Source organism: Triticum urartu, chromosome 1 (assembly GCF_003073215.2).
Source record: "Triticum urartu cultivar G1812 chromosome 1, Tu2.1, whole genome shotgun sequence".
In the NCBI taxonomy this organism is placed as follows: domain Eukaryota; kingdom Viridiplantae; phylum Streptophyta; class Magnoliopsida; order Poales; family Poaceae; genus Triticum; species Triticum urartu.
In genome coordinates, this window is record NC_053022.1 from 13477436 (window position 1) to 13501588 (window position 24153).

Below are 24153 nucleotides of genomic sequence, written 5' to 3' on the forward strand. Positions count from 1 at the left end.
GGATAGGAAGAATCGGTAGGACCGAGTTTGGCTTAGGGTTTAGGTCATATGTGGATATGGGAAAGTAGTTGAGGGTTTTGGAGCATATCACTAAGCACATGAAGCAAGAGGCTCATTAAGCAACACCTCATCCCTCCTTGATAGTATTGGCTTTTCCTAAAGACTCAATGTGATCTTGGATCACTAAAATATGAAATGAAGAGTCTTGAGCATTTGAGCTTGAGCCAATCCTTTGTCCTTAGTATTTTGAGGGTTCCACTTTCACATCCATGCCATGCCAATCATTGAGCTTTCCTGAAATAATCATCTTGGAATAGCATTAGCTCAATGAGCTATATGTTGTTATGAATTACCAAAACCACCTAGGGATAGTTGCACTTTCAATCTCCCCCTTTTTGGTAATTGATGACAACATATAGATCAAAGCTTCGACAAATGATAATAAGCATGAAATATATCGTCGCTTTGAGAAATATGTGATAAGTAAGAGCTCCCCCTAAATTTGTGCATATTTAAAATTTGCTTTGGACTACAAATGCACAAAGAGTTAGAGTCATGGTTACTCTTCCATGTCACATACATCTTGGTGGAGCGCTCAAAATGATAAGAATGAAATACATGCACTCATCACCAAGAAAAGTGAATGATCACACAAGATAGATAGTATGATAGCAATAAGCAAGCATTAAGTGTAGCTTATGATCAAACACATGATCATCAATGTCTCACAAATAATGACGTAGTATCTCAAGCACTCAAAAGCAAACAAGTTTGAAAAACCACCAAATAAAGCAAGAGAGAAAAGCAACACACTCTCTCTCGAAGCCTATGATCTATACATCTTCTCCCCCTTTGGCAACAAGTTACCAAAAAGTTCCTAGAAAATGCATAGTGCTAAATCGACGCTCAAGCTTGATCTTCTGGTGGTGGTGGAGTCCGGATCACTCCAAGGACGAAGGCTTCGGTAGATGCTGAAGTAGACGCTGGAGTTGGAGCTGAAGTAGATGATGGAGCTGAGGCTGTAGCTGGTGCTGAAGTGGTGGCTCTGGTGTCAGCAACTGGCACGGCAGATGACCTCGGGCCTCGTGGCACTCTGGAAAAGGCATGAGTGGTAGTCCTGCCTCTCCTCTCCTGCATGTCCTCCTGGAGCTGCTCCACTGCAGACTGAACTTCCGTTACTTTGACATCCAAGTCATAGAACTTCTGTTCCATGATTCTCTCTAGGCTCTGCTGATTCTGAGTGAGGGTGGCCAGACTTTGCTCAATCCTCAGCGTGGATGCAATCAAGTAACCAAGCTGCTCTTGTTTGGTCTTCAAGAAATACTCAGATGCCTCCTCTTGAGTAGGCATCTTCGCAGCTTTATCCTTCCTCGCCTTCTCCTTCTTTGCAAATGCTTGGGCAGATGATGGCTCGTTCTCAGTCATGACAACTTGATTGTCCTCGAAATCTGGACGGATGGGCAGGTGTTCCTTGTGCAATAGATATATGCCCGTGCCCATCTTGGAGTTGATGAGCTCCTGAATTTGAGGGGCATATCCGCAGCTCCTCTTCTGATCTGCTGCAGTCCTCTTGATAGTTTCCACTATGAGGCTCATCACCTTGAACTTCTGAGGCACATCAAACACATGTAGCAAGTTGATAGCATGGCCTCTGATCATCTTGTGATCACCTGACTTGGGCAATAAGGTGTGCCTCAAGATCCAATTGATAGTCGGGAGCCCTGACAGAAGGTAATGTACTGATCCAAACTTGAAGGTATCAAGTGCTTCATTTGGGATCTCCTTGTACATATTCGACATCGAGTTGTGGTCCATCTTCTTCTTGGCATAGATATTCAAGTCATCATCTTGCTCCTCTGGGGCATTAATGATCTGTGCCCACTCAGCAACTGTGAATTGGTACCTTGTACCCTCAGACATCCAAGTGATCCTCCCATCTGGATAAAAGTGAGCTGTGGAGTAGAACTGCATGATAAGCTCCTCGTTCCACTTTGTGAGCTTCTGCCCAACAAAGTCAGCTACTCCACAAGCTATGAAGTTGTCTTGTACTCCAGGATAGTGCTCTTCGTTTTCCTTAATGTAGGTCCAGTCAACCCATCTCATGTCACAGACGATTGGCTTCTTATCTAGCAAAACAGTCTCATAAAAATCCTGCTGCTCCTTGGTGTGAAACCTGTAGTCCACTGCAGTCCTTCTCCTTGAAGCATATGGGTCTGCTTCTCTCCATTTCCTCAGCCCTGAATCTCTCCTGAGCTTCATGTCCTCAGCCACAGGATGAGCATCGTTGTGGTCTGGGATCTTGGGCTTTAGCTTTCTCAGGACATTCTCTTCCTCTTCTTCAGCAACAGTCTCAGGCACTGGGGCCTTGTTCTTCTCAGCTGCAGGAATGTTCCTTGTATTTCTCTTAGGCTTTGGCTTTGGAGCTGGCTTGGCCTTGGAAGCAGCTCCCCCTGATTTTATGGCATCTCCCATTAGCTTGGGTGCCTTGGGCGCTGGTGCAGCTGCCTCTTCTTCTTCTTCCTCTTCCATGATGGAAGCTTTGCCAAGTACTCTAGCAACAGTCTTCTTCACCCTTTCCTTCCTTTTCTTGCCGTCAGCTGCAACTGGCTCTATGAGCTTCTCAGTTGACATTCTGGCCTTTGACATTGGTTGCCTGCCTGCTGGCCTTTTGATTTTCAGACCTGGCTTAGTGCCTTGAGCTGGCTCAACTCTCTTGGAAGTGGCCTCTTCCTCTGCCATATAGTCCTCATCTTCGGAATCTGAAGTCCTCTTCTTCCTTTGTCTCGTGGCAGCCTTTGGCAAATTGCTAGGAGTGCTCCTGCTTCCTTCATCAGAAGAACTTGAGGGACTAGTGCCCTCACTCATCACCACTTGTTGCTCTGACATATTTTGGCTATCACTTTGATCAAACATGCTGCAAACTGACTGCTGACCCTGTGAATAGATTATAGAAGAGATAGAAAAGATGAGCATCACAAAATGCAGAGATTTTTGCAAAAGAATGATCCAGAAACTTAGTTTTAGTTTCCCACTGAAATCATCTCGGATCTACCGATTTTCAAACTCGGTGATACCGAAGCAGTTTTGGAACCTAAACTAGTGAACTCGGTAGGACCGAGTCACAGTTCGGTGGCACCGAGACTGCTAGGGTTTCACTGAGTTCAAAAATCGGTCACACCGATAAGTAATTCTCAGTCAGACCAAATCTCACTTGTGCAATGGCATGAGCCAAATCGGTGGGACCGAGTTTTTCAACTCGGTGGGTCTGAGATAGTTTCGGCGGAAACCTAAACCTAGAATTTTCGAATCAAACCTAATCTATGAGCGTTTTGACTGGATAGGAGTGTTTCAATCGTGGCTAGAATCAATATGATCACAATGTGCTAGGAATCAGATTGGGGAATAGCACAAAGATCAAGTCCATACCCTAGTTCGGCGGGGACTTGCTACGACGGCAACGGCGGGGCAGAATTCCCGTTGACGGTGATGGAGACCAGCGACTGGAGGCTGCTGGCGGCGAGAAGACGACCCGGAGACCTCGAGGGCAGAGCAGGCTATCGCGCGGGCGAAGGGGTTCGGAGAAATTTCCAAAATTTTGCCCGTGACTATATATAGCCCGACCCTGTCGGTGTGACCGAGTGGAACAACTCGGTGGCACCGAGATTCATAACTGCAAGCAGTTACTGAAACTCGGTGTGACCGAAAGGTTCAAATCGGTTGCACCGAGATCGAAAACCTAGATCAACTTAATGATCTCGGTAGGACCGAAAGTGGAGTATCGGTCAGACCGAGAATCATAAAGAGGTTTTGGAAGTTTAAGTCTATGATGAATCGGGACTCCGAGTGCTCCTCACACAGAGTGGTTCGAATCTGACTTGATCAAATTTTGTGATGCAGCATGAATAGAGTTTGAGACGAGGAAAGCATAGATAGCTAGAGGAGGTTCTTAGGCATTCTTGTCCATCCACTTGGCAAAGGAAGATAAAACCGAACAATCAAAACAACAAGTGGATGTCCTCGAATGAGTAAATTATGCAACCAGCATGCTCACACAATAAGATGGCAGATGAAATATGTGGCAAGGCATGCACAACCAATTCTAGCATCTATCAAGCAATTTGCGATGACAAGGTCATCTATATATGAGTATATTGACTTAGGAATCAAGTGAGAACACTTGATCATAGGTCATACTCATCGTTTAAGCTCAAGTGGGGTTACCACTTTTACATAAAGCATTGGTTTGTTCACATCTTTAGAGTTGCTTTAGCTCAAGTCTTAGAGTAAAGCTCCCCCTAGATGTGATATCCCCCCTAAGAGGGATGAACTAACCTTGGGTTTTGTCGATGATGACTTCATGTAGATATTGAAGATGTGGATGCTCAATGTTGATGTAGATCTCTTGGAGCTATCCATTTGAGTGAATTGTACTTTCAATACCTACATGGGTTAGTCCCACAAGGAACAAACAAGGATATCCGTAGACATAGAGTGATACACACAAAGATGGTGTCCATGAAAACTTTAGGTTACCTTGTCCCTTTTCTTACCAACAAGAGGGTTTGTGACTCCTTGAACTAGTGCAAGATGTGGAAGTTGATTGCACTTGTTCTTTCCAAAATGATAAGAGTGAAGTATGTTGGCGGAGTCACCCTCAAGAACTCTCTAGTTCTTCTTCTTTTGGATCCACATCATCTTGATGGGAATCCTTGGAGTTGTAGTCGTACTTGATGAAGTGGAACTTGAAGTAGTCTTGGGAATCCACTTGACTAAGGTCTTTGGAGCTTCTTCAAATGCATCAATTTCCTCTTGAAGCTTGTCCTTGCCTTTTTGCTTGTAGTCTTGTGGTAGAAGATCATCTTGAGCTTGTGTCCCCTTGAAAGAAGTATACTTCTCTTGTTGAGGGACAAACTTTGTCTTGGGGTATTGATCTTCTTCCCACTCAACTCCATTGGCATTGAACTTTCGTTCAAAACCAACACCTTGATTCTTCCGGTGCATTCCTTGCTTGCGCACAATTTCCTCGAATTGCTTACTCCTGGCAAGGCTTTTGTACACTCCTTTCTCTATAATTCCCTTCAATAAGCTATTTTCTTTCTCAAGTGTAACTTGGCTAAGAGAATCATTAGTGGAATCAAGAGAGCTACTAGAAGCAACAATATTGGATTTAGCATGATCATTGTTACTACTAGAGGAAGAATCTTTCTTGTTACTAGACTTGACTTGAGGCATGTAAGTGGATAAGAGTAAACGCTTGGCAATGTAAGAAGAACTTTTCTTGCAGAGATCATCATTGGTTGCCTTTAAGAACTCATGCTCTTGCTCAAGATTGAGCTTTTCAAAGCGTAATTTCTCATGAGCTCTTAAAAGTTCTCGATGATCTTCGAAGATGGTTTCATGAGCTAACTTAAGAGTGTTTAGTTCTTTAGTTAGGGCCTCAATCTTCTCCTTATCATTGTCATTCGTTTTATCTTGATTAGCATGTTTAATTGACATTTCATCATAGTATTCATCACTAGAGTTGTCACCAAGCAAATCATCACCTAACAAGTCATCTTCATCACTATTGAAATCAACATACTCGGGGTGTGTTACCTTAGGACCTTTGGCCATGAAGCATATTCCAATTCCTTCATTTGGTGAGTCAAATATGTCGTAGGAGTTGGTTGACACAAGTGCTAGATCGGCAACACCTTCATCTTGAGTATCTTCGGAGTCGGAGTAATAACTTCTCTCGGGGTGGCTGTTGGAGTCGGAGCCGGATACCCATTCACCAACATGAGCTTGATGTCTTCGTCTTGTGTAGCTCCTTGATGATTTTTCCTTCCTTTCCGAATCCTTGCTTCTCCGTGAGTATCTTCGTTCATAACGATCATCTCTACTCCTTCTCTCTCTTGGTGGTGATCCTTTGCTTCTTCTTTTTGGAGAATCTTCTCTTCTCTTGTAGGGAGCCGTACACTCATTGGAATAGTGTCCGGGTCTTCCACAATTGTAGCAGTTTCGCTCTCGACTAGAAGATCTTTTGTCATTGTAGGACCTTGACTTGGAGTTTCTATCTTTGCTTCTACTCTTGTAGAACTTGTTGAAGTTCTTCACCATTAAGCTCAATTCTTCATTGAAGTCTTGTTTCTCACTTGATGATGTAGGGGCTTCACATGAGGCTTTATAGGCACCACTTGATTTGTTGTGAAGTTCCTCTTTATCCTTAAGTGACATCTCATGAGCAACAATTCTTCCAATCACCTCCGTTGGCTTGAGATCTTTGTTATTTGGCATCATTTGGATCAATGTGCACACGGTATCATATTTTCCATCCAAGGCTCTTAGAATCTTCTTGATGATGAATTTATCGGTCATCTCTTCACTTCCTAAGCTGGCAATCTCATTTGTGATGAGAGCAAGCCTAGAGTACATTTCAGCGACACCTTCACCATCCTTCATCTTGAACTTGTCAAGTTGGCTTTGAAGCACATCCAACTTGGATTCCTTGACGGAGTCGGTACCTTCGTGCATATCAATCAAAGTGTCCCAAATTCCCTTTGCATTCTCAAGGCGGCTGATTTTGTTGAATTCTTCAGGGCACAATCCGTTGAAGAGAATATCACAAGCTTGAGCATTGTATTGCAACATCTTCAACTCATCCGCGGTAGCTTCACGGTTCGGTTCTCTCCCATCAAAGAAGTCACCTTGCAAACCAACACACACAATAGCCCAAACGGCGGGGTTATGTCCAAGAATATGCATTTTCATTTTATGCTTCCAACTAGCAAAATTAGTACCATCAAAGTAAGGACCTCTACGGTGATAATTTCCCTCGCTAGACGCCATACTCTCCTAGGTTGTGAAACCAAGGCTATGACCACCAAAAGCTATGGAGATCAAAGCAAATGGAGACCAAAGCTCTGATACCACTTGTAGGATCGAAAGTATGTCTAGAGGGGGGTGATTAGACTACTTGACCAAATAAAAACTTAACCTTTTCCCAATTTTAGTTCTTGGCAGATTTTAGCTAATTTAGGACAAGTCAAGCAATCATCACATAATTCAAGCAAGCATGCAAAGAGTATATAGGCAGCGGAAAGTAAAGCATGCAACTTGCAAGAATGTAAAGGGAAGGGTTTGGAGAATCAAACGCAATTGGAGACACGGATGTTTTTCCCGTGGTTCGGATAGGTGGTGCTATCCTACATCCACGTCGGATGCTATTGAGAGCAGGCAAGAACGGATGTCCTATGAAGCCATCCTTTTCTCTCAAATAAAATGTAACATAGAGGTTGCTAAGTCTGCCTGCATCCAGTTTAGAGAGGGAGGACACCAACCTTTTTTCCTTGGAACTTCCCTTGCCAGATTTAAGAATATCATTGGTGTCCCAAATAATTCCCAGCTTACGCAAACCCGTTAATTTGCCCAGCTCATTCAGAAAGTTAACTGATTGGCTGAAGGCATTTATATCACCAAGCTCTTGCAACCTCTTCATATTTCCAATAAGATCAGGCAATTTAGTTTCATCTGAAACAAACAGACGCTGCAGTTGTCTTAGACGAGTAATGGATCCAGGCATCTCAACTAATTCCGTAAATGATGCATCAAGTGTTTCTAGGAACCCCATATCTCCAATCTGTATGGGAAGCTCAGTTACATCTGTTCCAGAGATGTTCAAGTACCTTAATAGAGGATTTCTTCCAATATCTTTGACATGATGATTCCCCAACTCCGAGCAATCTTGTACGTCGAGCACACGCAGAGCATTTGACTTCACAGAGGAAATTAATTGCCCAAGATGCCCAGAAGCACCGAGAGATCGAGCATGCGATAAATCCAGTTGTGCGATACATGATGGATCTTTATTTGCAAACAGAGAGAGACGACGTACTTTGTAATCTAGCCTTGATTGATTACTTGTCAAAGTACAAAAATTCTCTTCCATGGACTTTATCATGAGGAAATCAAGGATAACATTGTGGACTCTGTAGAACCGTGCCTTACCATCATATGGCACGCCCACTGATTCTATTAAACTTCTGTTAACAAGCTCATATAAATATCTCTCTCCTACTTGAACAAGATCTTCCCCATCTTGATAGCGAATGAAGCCCTCTGAAATCCATCTGTGTACTAACCGCTCCTTTTCAATCAAACAATCTTCGGGAAACATAGCCAAATACAATAGACAACTTCTTAGATGAGGGGGAAGGTCAAAGTAACTCAGAGATAATATGTATTTCATAGCATCAATGTCAGGCTTCTTGTGTCTTTCTGCAAAGACACTAGAGAGTCCCACGTGACCCCACTCTTCTTTGTTTTCCTCAGCAGCCAGCAATATAGATATGGCATTGATGGCCAGTGGTAAACCACCACATTTTTTTAAGACATCCTTCGAGACTTCTTTCAATTCAGGGGGAACTCCCTTTTCATGACCAAATACTCGGTTCAAAAATAGCTTCTCCGAGTCAGCAACACTAAGTGGTTGGATATTGTAGACAAGATCCCCGTTAGAAGAGCAACATGATTTAGCTACATCATAAATACGTGTTGTGGTCATTATTACACTGCCACAACTATTCTTGCATAACGCACATTTCAAAACATCCCATGTCTTCATATCCCATATATCATCGATTATCACAAAGTACCTGCAAAGTATAGGAAAAAATTATTCAATATTTTTTCTGACAAAAACAAATGCACAGTAGATGGCCCATCCATTTACCAAGGATAAATTTGGTCATACAAATTATAATAGTTCTAATCTTAATTAGCGAGTTACTAGGTGTGTGAAAAGTAAGGTTATGAATTTCGGTACTCCTTTTCAATAAATTAGATTAATTCCTATTTTGGGTTCCTTGTTATGTTCCCATGACAAAGTTTACTCTCTTGTCTCTCTGCACACGGTCGCCCGTCAGTGCCTTCTTCCCCAACATCGAGAACAGTGGGTCCCAGGCGTGTTAGACGGTAGTGTGCGAGCAGGTGGCCGTGCATGAGCTCCTGGTGTGGAGTATGGTGTGGGAGGCGAAGGTGGAGGCAATGGCAGCAAAGCGGAGGCGGCGAGTCTGAACCCTGAACGCCCTTGCTGCCAGGAGGTCCGAACGCCTGGCCGGAACAGCAGTACGGTGACTGCAGCAAACGTCGTGTCGCACGGACGCAGACTGCAGCGGCCAGCGGGTGTCGTGCCGCGCAGGCGAGGACTACAGCGAGTGTGGTCCGTGCCTGTCAAATTGCCTTTCATCGTAATCGTAGCCAACAACATCCCCCGAGCCATGCCAAATTGCTGTTAGGCTCCACCTCGTCTAGATGAATTCTCCCCGCGAAGGAATGCCAAGGGAGCTCCCATGCAGTTCTCGTCTTCTTTGTATCTGGTGGAATTCCACCGCTCTGCCGATCTACACATCTTGCCTCCCGTTCTCTTGTGATGTCCACCGATGTCGCCAACTTCAGCAGGGTGGAATTTACTTAATAACTCCCATCCGCACTAAAGGAACCATTTTGTTTGAATAACCAACTAACTCAACTGAAGTTCCTATCGTTACACATACTGCAGTCTCACGGAAAATAAATTTTACATAGCAAATCAAATACGTTTGTATAGATGAGAGAGCAAAATTAGAAGATATAAAAACCATTAGTTAGCCTCATTATGCTCCCCTGGTATCCAATCTATTTTAGTAGTACGACCAATCAAGTGTCCAAAAGAAAAAGAGTAGTACTACCAATCGCAACACGACTAAAATGTTATTAAAACTATCTTTTGAATAACGGACGTAGGCACTAGCTAGTGGCATTGCGTACATACATACCTTTTATCTTGTAGGAGATCTCTGATTTGATCGACGAGTTTTGGAATCTCGCTTTCATCGGAAGAATAATCTTGAGCGTGGAATTGAGACAGTACACATTTTAAAATGGTTGCCATATCAGGGCTTCGTGAAATTGATACAAAAGCCCGATATTCAAAGTTTATTCTAAGCTCGTCGTAGACCTGTTTGGCAAGAGTTGTCTTCCCTAAACCCGCACAACCAACAATAGAGACAACCTTCTGTTCATCCTCCCCGTTTCTCAGCCACTTAACAAGCTCATATTTCGGACCATCAATGCCTACAAGGTCGGCTGCACATGTATCGACTGTGCACAATCTAGGGTCAACGAATTCTGTTCTTGCGGGACAGACATCCTCAACCCTGCAGTATCTTTCACATCTATCATGGGCCTCCAGGATTTGGCTCTTGATGTCTCTCATATCTTTGGCTATCTGATGGCGGTTCTTGACGGGTAACAAATTATTGAATTTGATCATGTGCTTCTTGATGCCACTCTTGGGACAGGCGTGATGGAGCATAAGTGACATGGAGTTGTCAATCTTGTCCTCAATATCATATGAGAGCTCCCGCACAAAGTCAGCACAACTCTTGTCAAACTGTTCATGTTCCTCCGTGTCCGCCACCATGAGGAGGAATGATTGCATGGCCCTGAGGACATCATGGATGATAATGATGTCGCGGCCAACACCTCTGAGCAGCTTGTATTCTAAAATGGTTCGCAACTTTGTCTGGAGGGAACCCATTGCTCCCGTGGATGCGCTCACCAGACATGGTGCCATTGTTGCTCAGTGCTCACTCAGAGTTGTTCACTCTCCATAGTTCCGTATCAGCTCTGAAATGGCAAATTAACGCATCGGTGGTGTGGACGGGTAAAGATGCATGTTTCCTTTTATATAGGCAATCTGCTAAACAATTCAGAGTTCAGACCTCGGTGGATTGAACGGCATACAGGCAAGGGTCGTCGGTGGAGCTAGCACCAAACCGTCGAGCGTACAGTGAAGAGTGGCCCAAAATCAAGATCCTGGTACAACACAAAATGAATACCAAATCCACACCAATTAGAACCGAGGAAGCGCAAAGCAACCCCGAGCCGGGAACCAAGCACAAGAGATCCTAGCTAGACAAAGACAAGTACCTAGTGCTTGATCCAAGCTCCATGGGCGTGATGCTTGGAGCCGTCGTAGCTGCCCATCCGAGACCGTGGCGTATGCCCCCAAACAGGGGGCTCGGCGGCGGCGCTCGCTCGGGCTCGAGCTTCGCGGTCGTCTGGATCTAGCTAGAAGGGGGGAGCAGGACTGTTGGAAGAAAGGGGATTTTTTGCTGTACGCGACCAAACTGAATCGGAGACTGGAGACAAGGGAACGAGGTCCCCTAACGTACACTGCAGAGAGACGTTGATGCGTCTAGGCCGTTCTTTTCGCATCCAACGGCAGGAGGTGAAAACACAACTCATAACAGCATCTCTACAGATCCAATAAAAGGGGCCATCCCGAATAATAACAGTGCTTCTTATGGAGCTGTCATTCGTTGCAGCAGCCGTTGCTCGAATGGAGCATGTAGCTGACGTGGTTACTACTGAATCGGAAGCGCCGCGTCAAGGACTTTTGCTCCTTCAGAGTCAGGGATGTGAGAAGGTTGTGGTCCAAACTGATAACGTGACTACTGTTGATGCACTAAATAAAAACGAGGGTTACTCGTTGGTTGGTGGTTGCACCGATTCTCAATCTCAATGAATGTCCAAGTCTACTTGCCAATTCCGGAAAGGTTCTTACTGAACATTGTAATAGGGAGTTGAATATGGTTGCCCATGAGCTAGCTAGTTTTGGGAGGTCTAATCCATCGATGTTGTGGTCGGATACACCACCACGTTTTATTTTGTCTTTATTTATTAGCAGATGATGTACTTGTGATTTAAGTTAATAAAGCTTGTCATGCAGGCCTTCCCCTAAAAAAAGGGTCATCCGGAATAATAACCGCCGATTTAGCAGACGAGAGTGTTTTTTCCGCTCCGAATAGATCCCGCAAAGTCGATCATCCTGTAAACTCTTTTGCGGGATCCTGCATAGTTCGTGTCGTTTCCGTCATATCTACGGGATTCGGCCCTTTTTTTCGGTTCCCCTATCCTTTGCGCCAAGAAAACTTCGGCCACCTTCCGTTCCTACCTCATGCACCGTCGACGCCTCCGATCTCACCTCCGACTTCGCCGTCCGGCCTCGCCGCGCTGCCAACCACCCGGATGGAGTACCCACAACATCGGGGTGCCCCATATCATGTGTCACCGCCAATAAGTATGCCAACACTCAGTCCTCTAGCACTTCCCGCGGTCGTGCATCCAGGTGCCACCCCAACATCTAACGTTGCCGACAGCAAGAGGAAGCGACACGGGAATCACCTCGTTCAAGGGGGCATAGCCGGCGCGGCACCATCTCCTTCCGTCCCCGCTCTGGTTCCTCTCGTCGTGGCCGCTGGCTCAAGGAAGAAGACCGCCTTCACCGCCCAGTCCAATGCGCTGGCAAAGCCCTCGAGGAAGAAGGTGGTCACGGCAAGAGGCCGGGCTCCTCCTCCACCTCCGGCAGGCCACATTCTCCCCGATCGCGGCCACTTCACCAGTCACGCTTACCATGTGTTCGATGAAACGTCCACGAGGTAAAAAAATATTTTGCTCGAAACGCTCCGGTGATCTTTGCTGCGACTTTGAAGCACCTGTTTGAGCTTTTCCCAATGAAATTTGTAGCCAAAGTGTAGGATCGAAAGTATGTCTAGAGGGGGGTGATTAGACTACTTGACCAAATAAAAACTTAAACCTTTTCCCAATTTTAGTTCTTGGCAGATTTTAGCTAATTTAGGACAAGTCAAGCAATCATCACATAATTCAAGCAAGCATGCAAAGAGTATATAGGCAGCGGAAAGTAAAGCATGCAACTTGCAAGAATGTAAAGGGAAGGGTTTGGAGAATTCAAACGCAATTGGAGACACGGATGTTTTTCCCGTGGTTCGGATAGGTGGTGCTATCCTACATCCACGTTGATGGAGACTTCAACCCACGAAGGGTAACGGTTGCGCGAGTCCACACAGGGCTCCACCCAAGGGTAACGGCTGCGTGAGTCCACACAGGGCTCCACCCACGAAGGGTCCACGAAGAAGCAACCACCCACAAAGGGTCCACGAAGAAGCAACCTTGTCTATCCCACCATGGCCATCGCCCACACAGGACTTGCCTCACTAGCGGTAGATCTTCACGAAGTAGGCGATCTCCTTGCCCTTACAAACTCCTTGGTTCAATTCCACAATCTTGTCGGAGGCTCCCAAGTGACACCTAGCCAATCTAGGAGACACCACTCTCCAAGAAGTAACAAATGGTGTGTAGGTAATGAACTCCTTGCTCTTGTGCTTCAAATGATAGTCTCCCCAACACTCAACTCTCTCTCATAGGATTTGGATTTGGTGGAAAGAAGATTTGAGTGGAAAGCAACTTGGGAAGGCTAGAGATCAAGATTCATATGGTAGGAATGGAATATCTTGGTCTCAACACATGAGTAGGTGGTTCTCTCTCAGAACATATGAGTTGGAATGGTGTGTGTGTTCTGATGGCTCTCTCTTCGAATGAGAAGAAGGTGGAGGGGTATATATAGCCTCCACACAAAATCCAACCGTTACACAGTTTTCCAATCTCGGTGGGACCGAATCAATAAACTCGGTCGGACCGAAAATGTAAACCTAGTGACCGTTAGAGATTTTCGGTGGGACTGACATGCAACTCGGTAGGACCGATGTGGTTAGGGTTTGGGCATAACGTAATCTCGGTGAGACCGATTACACAAACTCGGTGAGACCGAATTTGGTAATTAGCTAACCAGAGAGTTGGTCAGGCAAACTCGGTGGGACTGATTTTCTCTTTCGGTGAGACCGAGTGGAACTCGGTGAGACCGAAAAGTTACAAAGGGGAAACACCGATTTTACATTGCAATCTCGGTGGGACCGATTCGCTCTTTCGGTGAGACCGAAAAGTTACGAAAGGGAAACAGAGAGTTTGCAACCCCATCTCGGTGAGACCGAGATCCCTATCGGTAGGACCGAATTGCTAGGGTTTGGCAGTGGCTAATGACAAGTGAAACTCGGTGGCGCCGGATAGGAAGAATCGGTAGGACCGAGTTTGGCTTAGGGTTTAGGTCATATGTGGATATGGGAAAGTAGTTGAGGGTTTTGGAGCATATCACTAAGCACATGAAGCAAGAGGCTCATTAAGAAACACCTCATCCCTCCTTGATAGTATTGGCTTTTCCTAAAGACTCAATGTGATCTTGGATCACTAAAATATGAAATGAAGAGTCTTGAGCATTTGAGCTTGAGCCAATCCTTTGTCCTTAGTATTTTGAGGGTTCCACTTTCACATCCATGCCATGCCAATCATTGAGCTTTCCTGAAATAATCATCTTGGAATAGCATTAGCTCAATGAGCTATATGTTGTTATGAATTACCAAAACCACCTAGGGATAGTTGCACTTTCACAAAGCATGCACTCAACCTATACCAAAATGTTGGCGAAGAATGCGGTGAATTTGTGTGCTCCCCTTGATGATTTTGCTACGCCTCACGTGAAGGTCGAGGTGGAGGTGGATCAAGCAAAGACAATGGTGATGAAGTGGAAGTGATTCTGGAGGCCGAGTACGATGCTAGGGTGGAGAGGACTGGCAACTACATGGAGATGGAGGATGTGTGATTGATTCAAGCATGGGAGAGTGTCTCACTTGACGTGGTGGTCGGCAAGTATCAAAGCTATGGGAATTATTGGCAAAGGACCAAGGACAAATACCACCAAATCATCACATTCCCTTCCGGTCGGTCCTTGAAGTCACTTCGAGGCCATTGTGATATCTCCTTTTTGTTGACCTGGTATTGAAACTAAAAGGAGTATCCCGCACCAATTTCCCTAGAGGTGACCCTGGGTTATCGAACCCACGAGAGGAAGATTCCCTTGAAGCGATGGTCTGTAGCAAGCTTTTACTAAATTGTCAAATCCAGCTTTTGACCGGATCTGTAAGCAAATAGTGATTCAAACACTTATAATAAAAAGAAGGTATGGGGATGAGGTCTTAATGCCCCCATACCTTATCGGACTACTCACACATGGATATCAGATCGCGGGAAGAGATCATTAAAGAACACATCTTGAGATTGATTGCTTGATTGCAATATGTCTTACAATAGATGCCTTGTGTGATGCACGATTACAAGTATGAACTAGATGAGAGAGGACTATGGTGGTGGAGATGGCTATGGAGGTGAAGATGGCGGCTGCTAGGGTTTTTGGATGATGAAGATGAATGGGTTGTGGATGTGCTTGACGCTCCTCCTCTGCTTCATTTGTTGACATTTCGACGGGGTCCGCTTAATAAAAATTGTTGGGGTGGACGAACTGCCTCGGTTTTCATGCCAAACGACTGCTCATGCGAGTGCTCGCGGTCGCATGGAACACCGTCTTCTGCTCTGGAGTCCCTCTGACGCCTCCTGATGATTTGTTTCTTCTCCATTCTCCCCCTTTCTTATCTCCCATGTTATATCTCCCCTTTTTAGCCCATTTCCTATGAAAAAATATTAAATAGAGGATTTGTGGAATCCTTTGCATTCATTAGTCATTAGTGGCATTATCGGAGCGAATATCTCTACTTTAGTGAAATATCTCGGTTGAAACAAGGTTGAAATGAGTGTAAAAATATCAGTCATCAACTCCCCCAAGCCTAAACTTGATCATCCTCGATCAACATAAAGTGAAATCCGAATCATAAGGAACTCAGTTGTTTAAACTGAAATAACGAGAAGGTTTTGGTTCACTTACGATCAGTATGCCTAGATAGCCTCCCGCTTCTTGACCTGAAAACTTATCGTAGATATAGCGGTGGCATGGTTATAGTGCAAGTGTTAGTGAAGTAAATATAATCAACACAAAGTTTCTAATCTACTAGATAAAACAACTTTGCAACACTTCATTTCATTTAATCTAGACAACACTTGCTTGTTGGGAATGCACGGAAGAGTTTCTAAGATAGAGCCATGAAAACATAACTTAGGGAGTAGAAAGCATGTAGTGAAACATGATGCTCAAGTGCTCTTGAACACACCCACAATTGTTTCTCCCTCTAGGCTCTTAAACACTTTGTTTCAATCATTGTTTGTTGGAACTTTGATTGTTATGTGAAGGAGATTATGCCAAATAAGTGATCATGCATAGGTTTCCGCTATGGCTTAATGTTTGGGAACTTGGGCCTTTAGCAATAATGTCTCTTTCGATCTCTTTTGACCAGTCCCCTTTATTTACCACATACACACCCATTCAAGAGAAAATCCGAATAATATTTGTTTATAGTGTTGTCACTACATACGGTAACAAACTCATAGCCGAAAGCCATCACTCTTGGTGGATCATTCATTAGCCAACGGAGTCCTTGGCATAACATCAAGAAGGGTAATGAAGCCACATTTACACACGTAAATGTGTATATAGTAGCATAGCCCATACTACCAGTCGAAGGCTGTAACACCATGTTGAGATTTACAACACAGATTTTTTGCATAATCTCACCCATCTTTCAACTAAGTTTCTCTAGACAATTTAATCCACAAGTGCTATCAAGTCCATTAAAATTAACAACATGGGGTTGAGCATGTTCAAACATCATTTCCCTGCAATTTCTCAAATCCCAAGTCTTGAAAAACTTTCTCTTGTGCAAAGTTACACTTGGTTAATTTCATTTCATTTTTAAAATGGTCCCACGACAAGTCTTAGTTGTCTAAACTAAAGAAAACAAAGGCTACAAAATTATTTCAGCTACTAGAGCAAAACCTTTGTATCAACTATCAAGACTCACTCCCGTCCACACATATTACACATACTGCAACTACATCTACTCTAAGTGTCCAAGTGCAAAAGACGGGGGTTGTAGGACATACCTTCACGGCTGTGAATTTACACACTTCTCTTTCTTACTCTTGTAGTCCTTGTTGTTTTGGCATAGATCAACTCCTTTGAAAATAATGCAAATGAACTCCAAGGGGCTAAATTGAAGGAAATATGCCCTAGAGGCAATAATAAAGTTGTTACTTTTATATTTCCTTATTCATGATAAATATTTGTTATTCATGCTAGAATTGTATTGATCAAAAACCTTAATACATGTGTGAATACATAAACAAACACCGTGTCCCTAGTGAGCCTCTACTAGACTAGCTCGTTGATCAAAGATGGTTAAGGTTTCCTAACCATAGACATGAGTTGTCATTTGATAGCGGGATCACATCATTAGGAGAATGATGTGATGGACAAGACACATCCGTTAGCATAACATATTGATCGTTCAGTTTATTGCTATTGCTTTCTTCATGTCAAATACATATTCCTTTGACTATGAGATTATGCAACTCCTAGATATCAGATGAATGAAGGAAATATGCCCTAGACGCAATAATAAATTTATTATTTATATTTCCTTCTATCATGATAAATGTTTATTCATGCTATAATTGTATTAATCGGAAACTTGGTACATGTGTGAATACATAGACAAACTGAGTGTCACTAGTATGCCTCTACTTGACTAGCTCGTTAATCAAAGATGGTTAAGTTTCCTAGCCATGGAAAAAGAGTTGTCATTTGATTAACGGGATCACATCATTAGAGAATGATGTGATTGACTTGACCCATCCGTTAGCTTAGCACGATGATCGTTTAGTTTGTTGCTATTGCTTTCTTCATAACTTATACATGTTCCTATGACTATGAGATTATGCAAATCCCGAATACCAGAGGAACACTTAGTGTGCTATCAAACGTCACAACGTAACTGGGTGACGATAAAGATGCTCTACAGGTGTCTCCGATGGTGTTTATTGAGTTGGCATAGATCGAGATTAGGATTTGTCACTCCGTGTATTGGAGAGGTATCTCTGGGCCCTCTCGGTAATGCACATCACTATAAGCCTTGCAAGCAATGTGACTAATGAGTTAGTTACGGGATGTTGCATTACGGAATGAGTAAAGAGACTTGCCGGTAACGAGGTTGAACTAGGTATTGAGATACCGACGATCGAATCTCGGGCAAGTAACATACCAATGACAAAGGGAACAACGTATGTTGTTTTGCGGTTTGACCGATAAAGATCTTCATAGAATATGTAGGAGCCAATATGAGCATCCAGGTTCCGCTATTGGTTATTGACCGGAGATGAGTCTTGGTCATGTCTACATAGTTCTCGAACCCGTAGGGTCCGCACGCTTAACGTTCAGTGACGATCGGTATTATGAGTTTATGTGTTTTGATGTACCGAATATAGTTCGGAGTCCCGGATTTGATCACGGACATGATGAGGAGTCTTGAAATGGTCGAGACATAAAGATTGATATATTGGACGGCTATATTCGAACACTGGAAGTGTCCCGGGTGATTTCGGAGAAAACCGTAGTGCCGGAGGGTTACCGGAACCCCCCCCCCCCCTAGGGAAAGTTGGGCCTTCATGGGCCATAGGGAAGAGGGGAGGCAGCCCACACGGGGCAGCCGCGCCCCCTCCCTATAGGGAGTCCGAATTGAACTAGGGAGGGGAGCAACCCCCCCTTTCTTCTCATCTTCCTCTCCCTTCCTTCCTTCCCCTTCTCCTCCTAGTAGGACTAGGAAAGGAGGAATCCTACTCCTACTAGGAGGAGGATTCCTCCTCCCTTAGTGCGCCACTAGGGCCGGCCGACCTCTCCCCTTGCTCCTTTATATACGGGGGCAGGGGGCACCATAGAACACACAAGTTGATTGTTTCCAGCCGTGTGCGGTGCCCCCTTCCACCATAATCCACCTCAGTCATATCGTAGCGGTGCTTAGGCGAAGCCCTGTTCCGGTAGCATCATCATCACCGTCATCACGCCATCGTGCTGACGAAGCTCTCCCTCGACACTCTACTGGATCGTGAGTTCATGGGACGTCACCGAGCAGAATGTGTGCAGATTGCGGAGGTGTCGTACTTTCGGTACTAGGATCGGTCGATCGTGAAGATGTACGACTACATTAACCGCGTTGTCATAATGCTTCCGCTTACGGTCTACGAGGGTACGTAGACAACACTCTCCCCTCTCGTCGCTATGCATCACCATGATCTTGCGTGTGCGTAGGATTTTTTTTTTTGAAATTACTGCGTTCCCCAACAGTGGTATCCGAGTCAGGTTTATGTGTAGATGTTATATGCACGAGTAGAACACAAAGGAGTTCTGGGCGTGGTTATATACATATTGCTTGCCGTCACTAGTTGATTCTTGATTCAGCGGTATTATTGGATGAAGCAGCCCAGACCGACATTACGCGTACGCTTACGCGAGACTAGGTCTACCGACGTGCTTCGCACATAGGTGGCTGGTGGGTGTCAGTTTCTCCAACTTTAGTTGAATCGGATTCAATGAACAGGGTTCTTTCTGAAGATCAAAAAGCAATCACTATACCGCGTTGTGGTTTTTGATGCATAGGTAAGAACGGTTCTTGCTCAGCCCGTAGCAGCCACGTAAAACTTGCAACAACAAAGTAGAAGATGTCTAACTTGTTTTTGCAGGGCATGTTGTGATGTGATATGATCAAGACATGATGCTAAAGTTTATTGTATAAGATGATCATGTTTTGTAACGAAGTTATCGGCAACTGGCAGGAGCCATATGGTTGTCGCTTTATTGTATGAAATGCAATCGCCATGTAATTGCTTTACTTTATCACTAAGCGGTAGCGATAGTCGTAGAAGCAATAGTTGGCGAGACGACAACGATGCTTCGATGAAGATCAAGGTGTCAAGCCGGTGACGATGGTGATCATGACGGTTCTTTGGAGATAGAGATCAAAGGCACAAGATGATGATGGCCATATCATATCACTTATATTGATTGCATGTGATGTTTATCCTTTATGCATATTATTTTGCTTAGTTCGACGGTAGCTGAGGAGTCCTGGATTAGGGGGTGTTCGGGTAGCCGGACTATACCTTCAGCCGGACTCCAGGACTATGAAGATACAAAATTGAAGACTTCGTCCCGTGTCCGGATGGGACTTTCCTTGGCGTGGAAGGCAAGCCTGGCGATGCAGATATTCAAGATCTCCTACCATTGTAACCGACTTTGTGTAACCCTAACCCCCTCTGGTGTCTATATAAACCGGAGGGTTTTAGTCCGTAGGACAACTTCATCATACAACAATCATACCATAGGCTAGCTTCTAGGGTTTAGCCTCCTTGATCTCGCGGTAGATCTACTCTTGTACTACCCATATCATCAATATTAATCAAGCAGGACGTAGGGTTTTACCTCCATCAAGGGGCCCGAACCTGGGTAAAACATTGTGTCCCTTGTCTCCTGTTACCATCCGCCTAGACGCACAGTTCGGGACCCCCTACCCGAGATCCGCCGGTTTTGACACCGACATTGGTGCTTTCATTGAGAGTTCCTCTGTGTCGTTGCTTTTAGGCCCGATGGCTCCTTCGATCATCAACAACGATGCAGTCCAGGGTGAGACTTTTCTCCCCGGACAGATCTTCGTCTTCGGCGGCTTCGCACTGCGGGCCAATTCGCTTGGCCACCTTGAGCAGATCGAAAGCTACGGCCCTAGCCATCAGGTCAGGTTTGGAAGCCTAAACTATACGGCTGACATCCGCGGGGACTTGATCTTCGACGGATTCGAGCCACAGCCAAGCGCGCCGCACTGTCTCGATGGGCATGATATAGCTCTGCCGCCGAACAGCGCTTTGGAGGCCGCACACACACTGGTTCCGACCATTGATTCGGAGCCTACTGCGCCGATCGAGGATCAGCGGTTGGACGTTGCCTCAGGGGCTGCGATCTCAGAGGCGATCGAGCCGAACTCCAGCCCCGCACTCCGCATGGCCCGTGACTCCGAGGAGCCGGATTCCTCTCCGAACTCCGAGCCCCCCGCGCCCCTGCCGATCGAATCCGATTGGGCGCCGATAATGGAGTTCACCGCCGTGGACATCTTTCAGCACTCGCCCTTCGGCGACATCCTGAATTCTCTAAAGTCTCTCTCTTTATCAGGAGAGCCCTGGCCGGACTACAGTCAGCAAGGTTGGGATACGGACGATGAAGAAATTCAAAACCCACCCACCACCCACTTCGTAGCCACTGTCGACGACTTAACCGACATGCTTGACTTCAACTCCGAAGACATCGACGGTATAGACGACGATGCAGGAGACGAACAAGAACCAGCACCTGTAGGGCGCTGGAAGGCCACCTCGTCATATGACATATATATGGTGGACACTCCAAAGGATGGAGACGGCGATGGAATAGCGGGGGACAATACCTCTAAGAAACAGCCCAAGCGCCGGCGTCAGCGGCGCCGCTCTAAATCCCGCCAAAGCAAAAACGGTGATTCCGGCACGGGAGATAATACTACTTCGGATAGCGCCGAAGAACACCCCCTCTAGCAAGAGTCAGCACAGGAGGACAGAGAAGCCAGCCCTCACGAGAGGGCGGCGGACAAAGAGGTTGAGGACGATAATCATATGCCTCCCTCCGAAGATGAGGCAAGCCTCGACGACGACGAGTTCATCGTGCCAGAGGATCTCGCCGAACAAGAGCGTTTTAAACGCAGGCTTATGGCCACGGCAAGCAGCCTCAAGAAAAAGCGGCAACAGCTTAGAGCTGATCAGGATTTGCTAGCTGACAGATGGACTGAAGTCCTTGCGACCGAAGAGTATGAACTCGAATGCCCCTCCAAGAGTTACCCAAAGCACAGGCTGCTACCCCGACTAGAGGAGGAAGCACCTACATCACCAGCGCATGACATGGCCGACCAGCCACCTCGTGGCCGCGACAGAGAGGCCTCTCGGCCCTCCACTCAAGCCATGCCCCGGCGCCGCGTCAAGCATACTAAGGCACGGGAAAATGTGCCCGACCTGCGCGACATACTGGAGGACAAGGCAAGGCAAACAAGATCGATCTACGGATCGCGCAGGCGCCCCACGGCACATGACGGTGATCGTCACTCCGGATGCAATGAATCCAGCCGGGCCGAACTCAACAGACAAAGCTCCTTCGAGCTGCGTCGTGATATAGCCCAATACAGAGGCGCCGCACACCCACTATGCTTCACAGATGAAGTAATGGATCATAAAATCCCTGACGGTTTCAAACCCGTAAACATCAAATCATACGATGGCACAACAGATCCTGCGGTATGGATTGAGGATTATCTCCTTCATATCCACATGGCCCGCGGTGATGATCTACACGCCATCAAATACCTCCCACTCAAACTTAAGGACCGGCCCGGGATTGGCTTAATAGCTTGCCAGCAGACTCAATCGGTTCTTGGGAGGACCTGGAAGCCGCATTCCTTGACAACTTCCAGGGCACTTATGTGCGACCACCGGACACCGATGACCTAAGCCACATAATTCAGCAGCTAGAGGAATCGGCCAGGCAATTCTAGACACGGTTCCTAACAAAGAAAAACCAGATAGTCGACTGTCCGGACGCAAAGGCCTTAGTGGCCTTCAAGCATAATATCCGTGACGAGTGGCTTGCCCGGCACCTGGGACAGGAAAAGCCGAAATCTATGGCAACCCTCACGACACTCATGACCTGCTTTTGCGCGGGAGGAGACAGCTGGCTAGCTCGCAGCAACAACTTAACCAAGAACCCTGGTAATTCGAATACCAAGGACAAAAGTGACAGGTCGCGTCGGAACAAACAAAAGCGCTGCGTTAATAGCGACAGTAACGAGGATACGGCAGTTAATGCCAGATTCCGAGGCTACAAACCCGGTCAACGGAAAAAGCCATTCAAAAGAAATACTCAGGGCCCGTCCAGTTTGGACCGAATACTCGACTGCTTGTGCCAGATACATGGCAACCCCGAAAATCCAGCCAATCACACCAACAGGGATTGTTGGGTGTTCAAGCAGGCAGGAAAGTTAAGAGCCGAAAACAAAGACAAGGGCGACGACGAGGAGGAGCCCAGGCCGCCGAACAACAGTGGACAAAGGGATTTCCCCCGCAAGTGCGGACGGTGAACATGATATACGCAACCCACATCCCCAAGAGGGAGCAGAAGCGTGCGTTACGAGACGTATATGCGATGGAGCCAGTCGCCCCAAAGTTCAACCCATGGTCCTCCTGCCCGATCACCTTTGATCGAAGGGACCACCCCACTAGCATCCGTCACGGCGGCTTCGCCGCATTGGTTCTAGACCCAATCATTGACGGATTTCATCTCACAAGAGTCCTCATGGACAGCGGCAACAGCCTGAACCTGCTTTACCAGGATACAGTGCGAAAAATAGGCATAGATCCCTCGAGGATCAAGCCCACCAAAATGACCTTTAAAGGCGTCATACCAGGTGTAGAAGCCAACTATACAGGCTCAGTTACACTGGAAGTGGTCTTCGGATCTCCGGATAACTTCCGAAGCGAGGAGTTAATCTTCGACATAGTCCCGTTCCGTAGTGGCTATCATGCACTGCTCGGGCGAACCGCATTCGCAAAATTCAACGCGGTACCGCACTATGCATACTTCAAGCTCAAGATGCCAGGCCCTAGAGGAGTAATCACAGTCAATGGGAACACTGAACGCTCCCTCTGAACGGAGGAGCACATGGCAGCGCTCGCAGCAGAAGTACAAAGCAGCCTCTCTAGGCAGTTCTCCAGTTCGGCCTTCAAAAAGCCAGACACTGTCAAGTGCGCCCGGAGTACCCCACAACAAGACCACCTGGCACGTTCTGAGCTAGCATAGCAATGCGGCCCCAACCCTAGCCCTCGCGATATAGCGAAACCAGTGCTTCGCGTACATAACTACGCTCTTGAAATACCATGGGCACAGGGGAAGGGGCACTATCACGGCACGCCCGAAATACAGCTTAAACCGCACCAGGGGCTGCCGGATTCTTTTTTTCTTTTACTCTCAGGACTCCATACTTCGGACGAACCGTTCGGCAATTCAACTGCCGCACAAACGATGCAAGACCCAGGAAAGCAGACAAGCCACGCCGCATCATGGAACTCCCAGGTGGTCTCTATTGCGAGCAGTATACCTATTTTTTAATACAATTCCGCGGCCTGCCCCTGGCCAGGACATGTTAAATAGTCCAATTTCTTTTGCTTATCGCACTATTTGTATCGTTCCGCTTTCATAGCAGCCTTTCTATAAACAATGCATAGCTTTTTGTCTATTTTTTGCATTGTCCTCTTATATATATATATATGTTTATTAATAACATGTTGCATCCGTACACTGTGGTATGGCAAAAATACGCCAGGGGCTTCAGTACCCATCAATATGGCGTGAGAAGTCCGTACACTTTCACAGGT

The 24153-nt window shown here is 45.9% G+C and overlaps 1 protein-coding gene across 1 annotated transcript in view; it reads right to left on the minus strand.

Annotated features, from left to right (window-relative positions):
- Positions 1-11172, minus strand: part of LOC125532537 (disease resistance protein RGA5-like) — a 29326-nt gene extending 18154 nt beyond the window's left edge. The window contains exons 1-4 of the mRNA XM_048696572.1: positions 10951-11172; positions 10743-10836; positions 9795-10647; positions 7189-8633 (exon numbers count right to left, since the gene is read on the minus strand). Of these exons, the coding sequence (XP_048552529.1) occupies positions 7189-8633; positions 9795-10594 (2245 nt within the window). The 5' untranslated portion in view covers positions 10595-10647; positions 10743-10836; positions 10951-11172. The remainder of the gene's footprint in view (positions 1-7188; positions 8634-9794; positions 10648-10742; positions 10837-10950) is intronic.
- Between the last annotated feature and the right edge of the window lie 12981 nt (positions 11173-24153).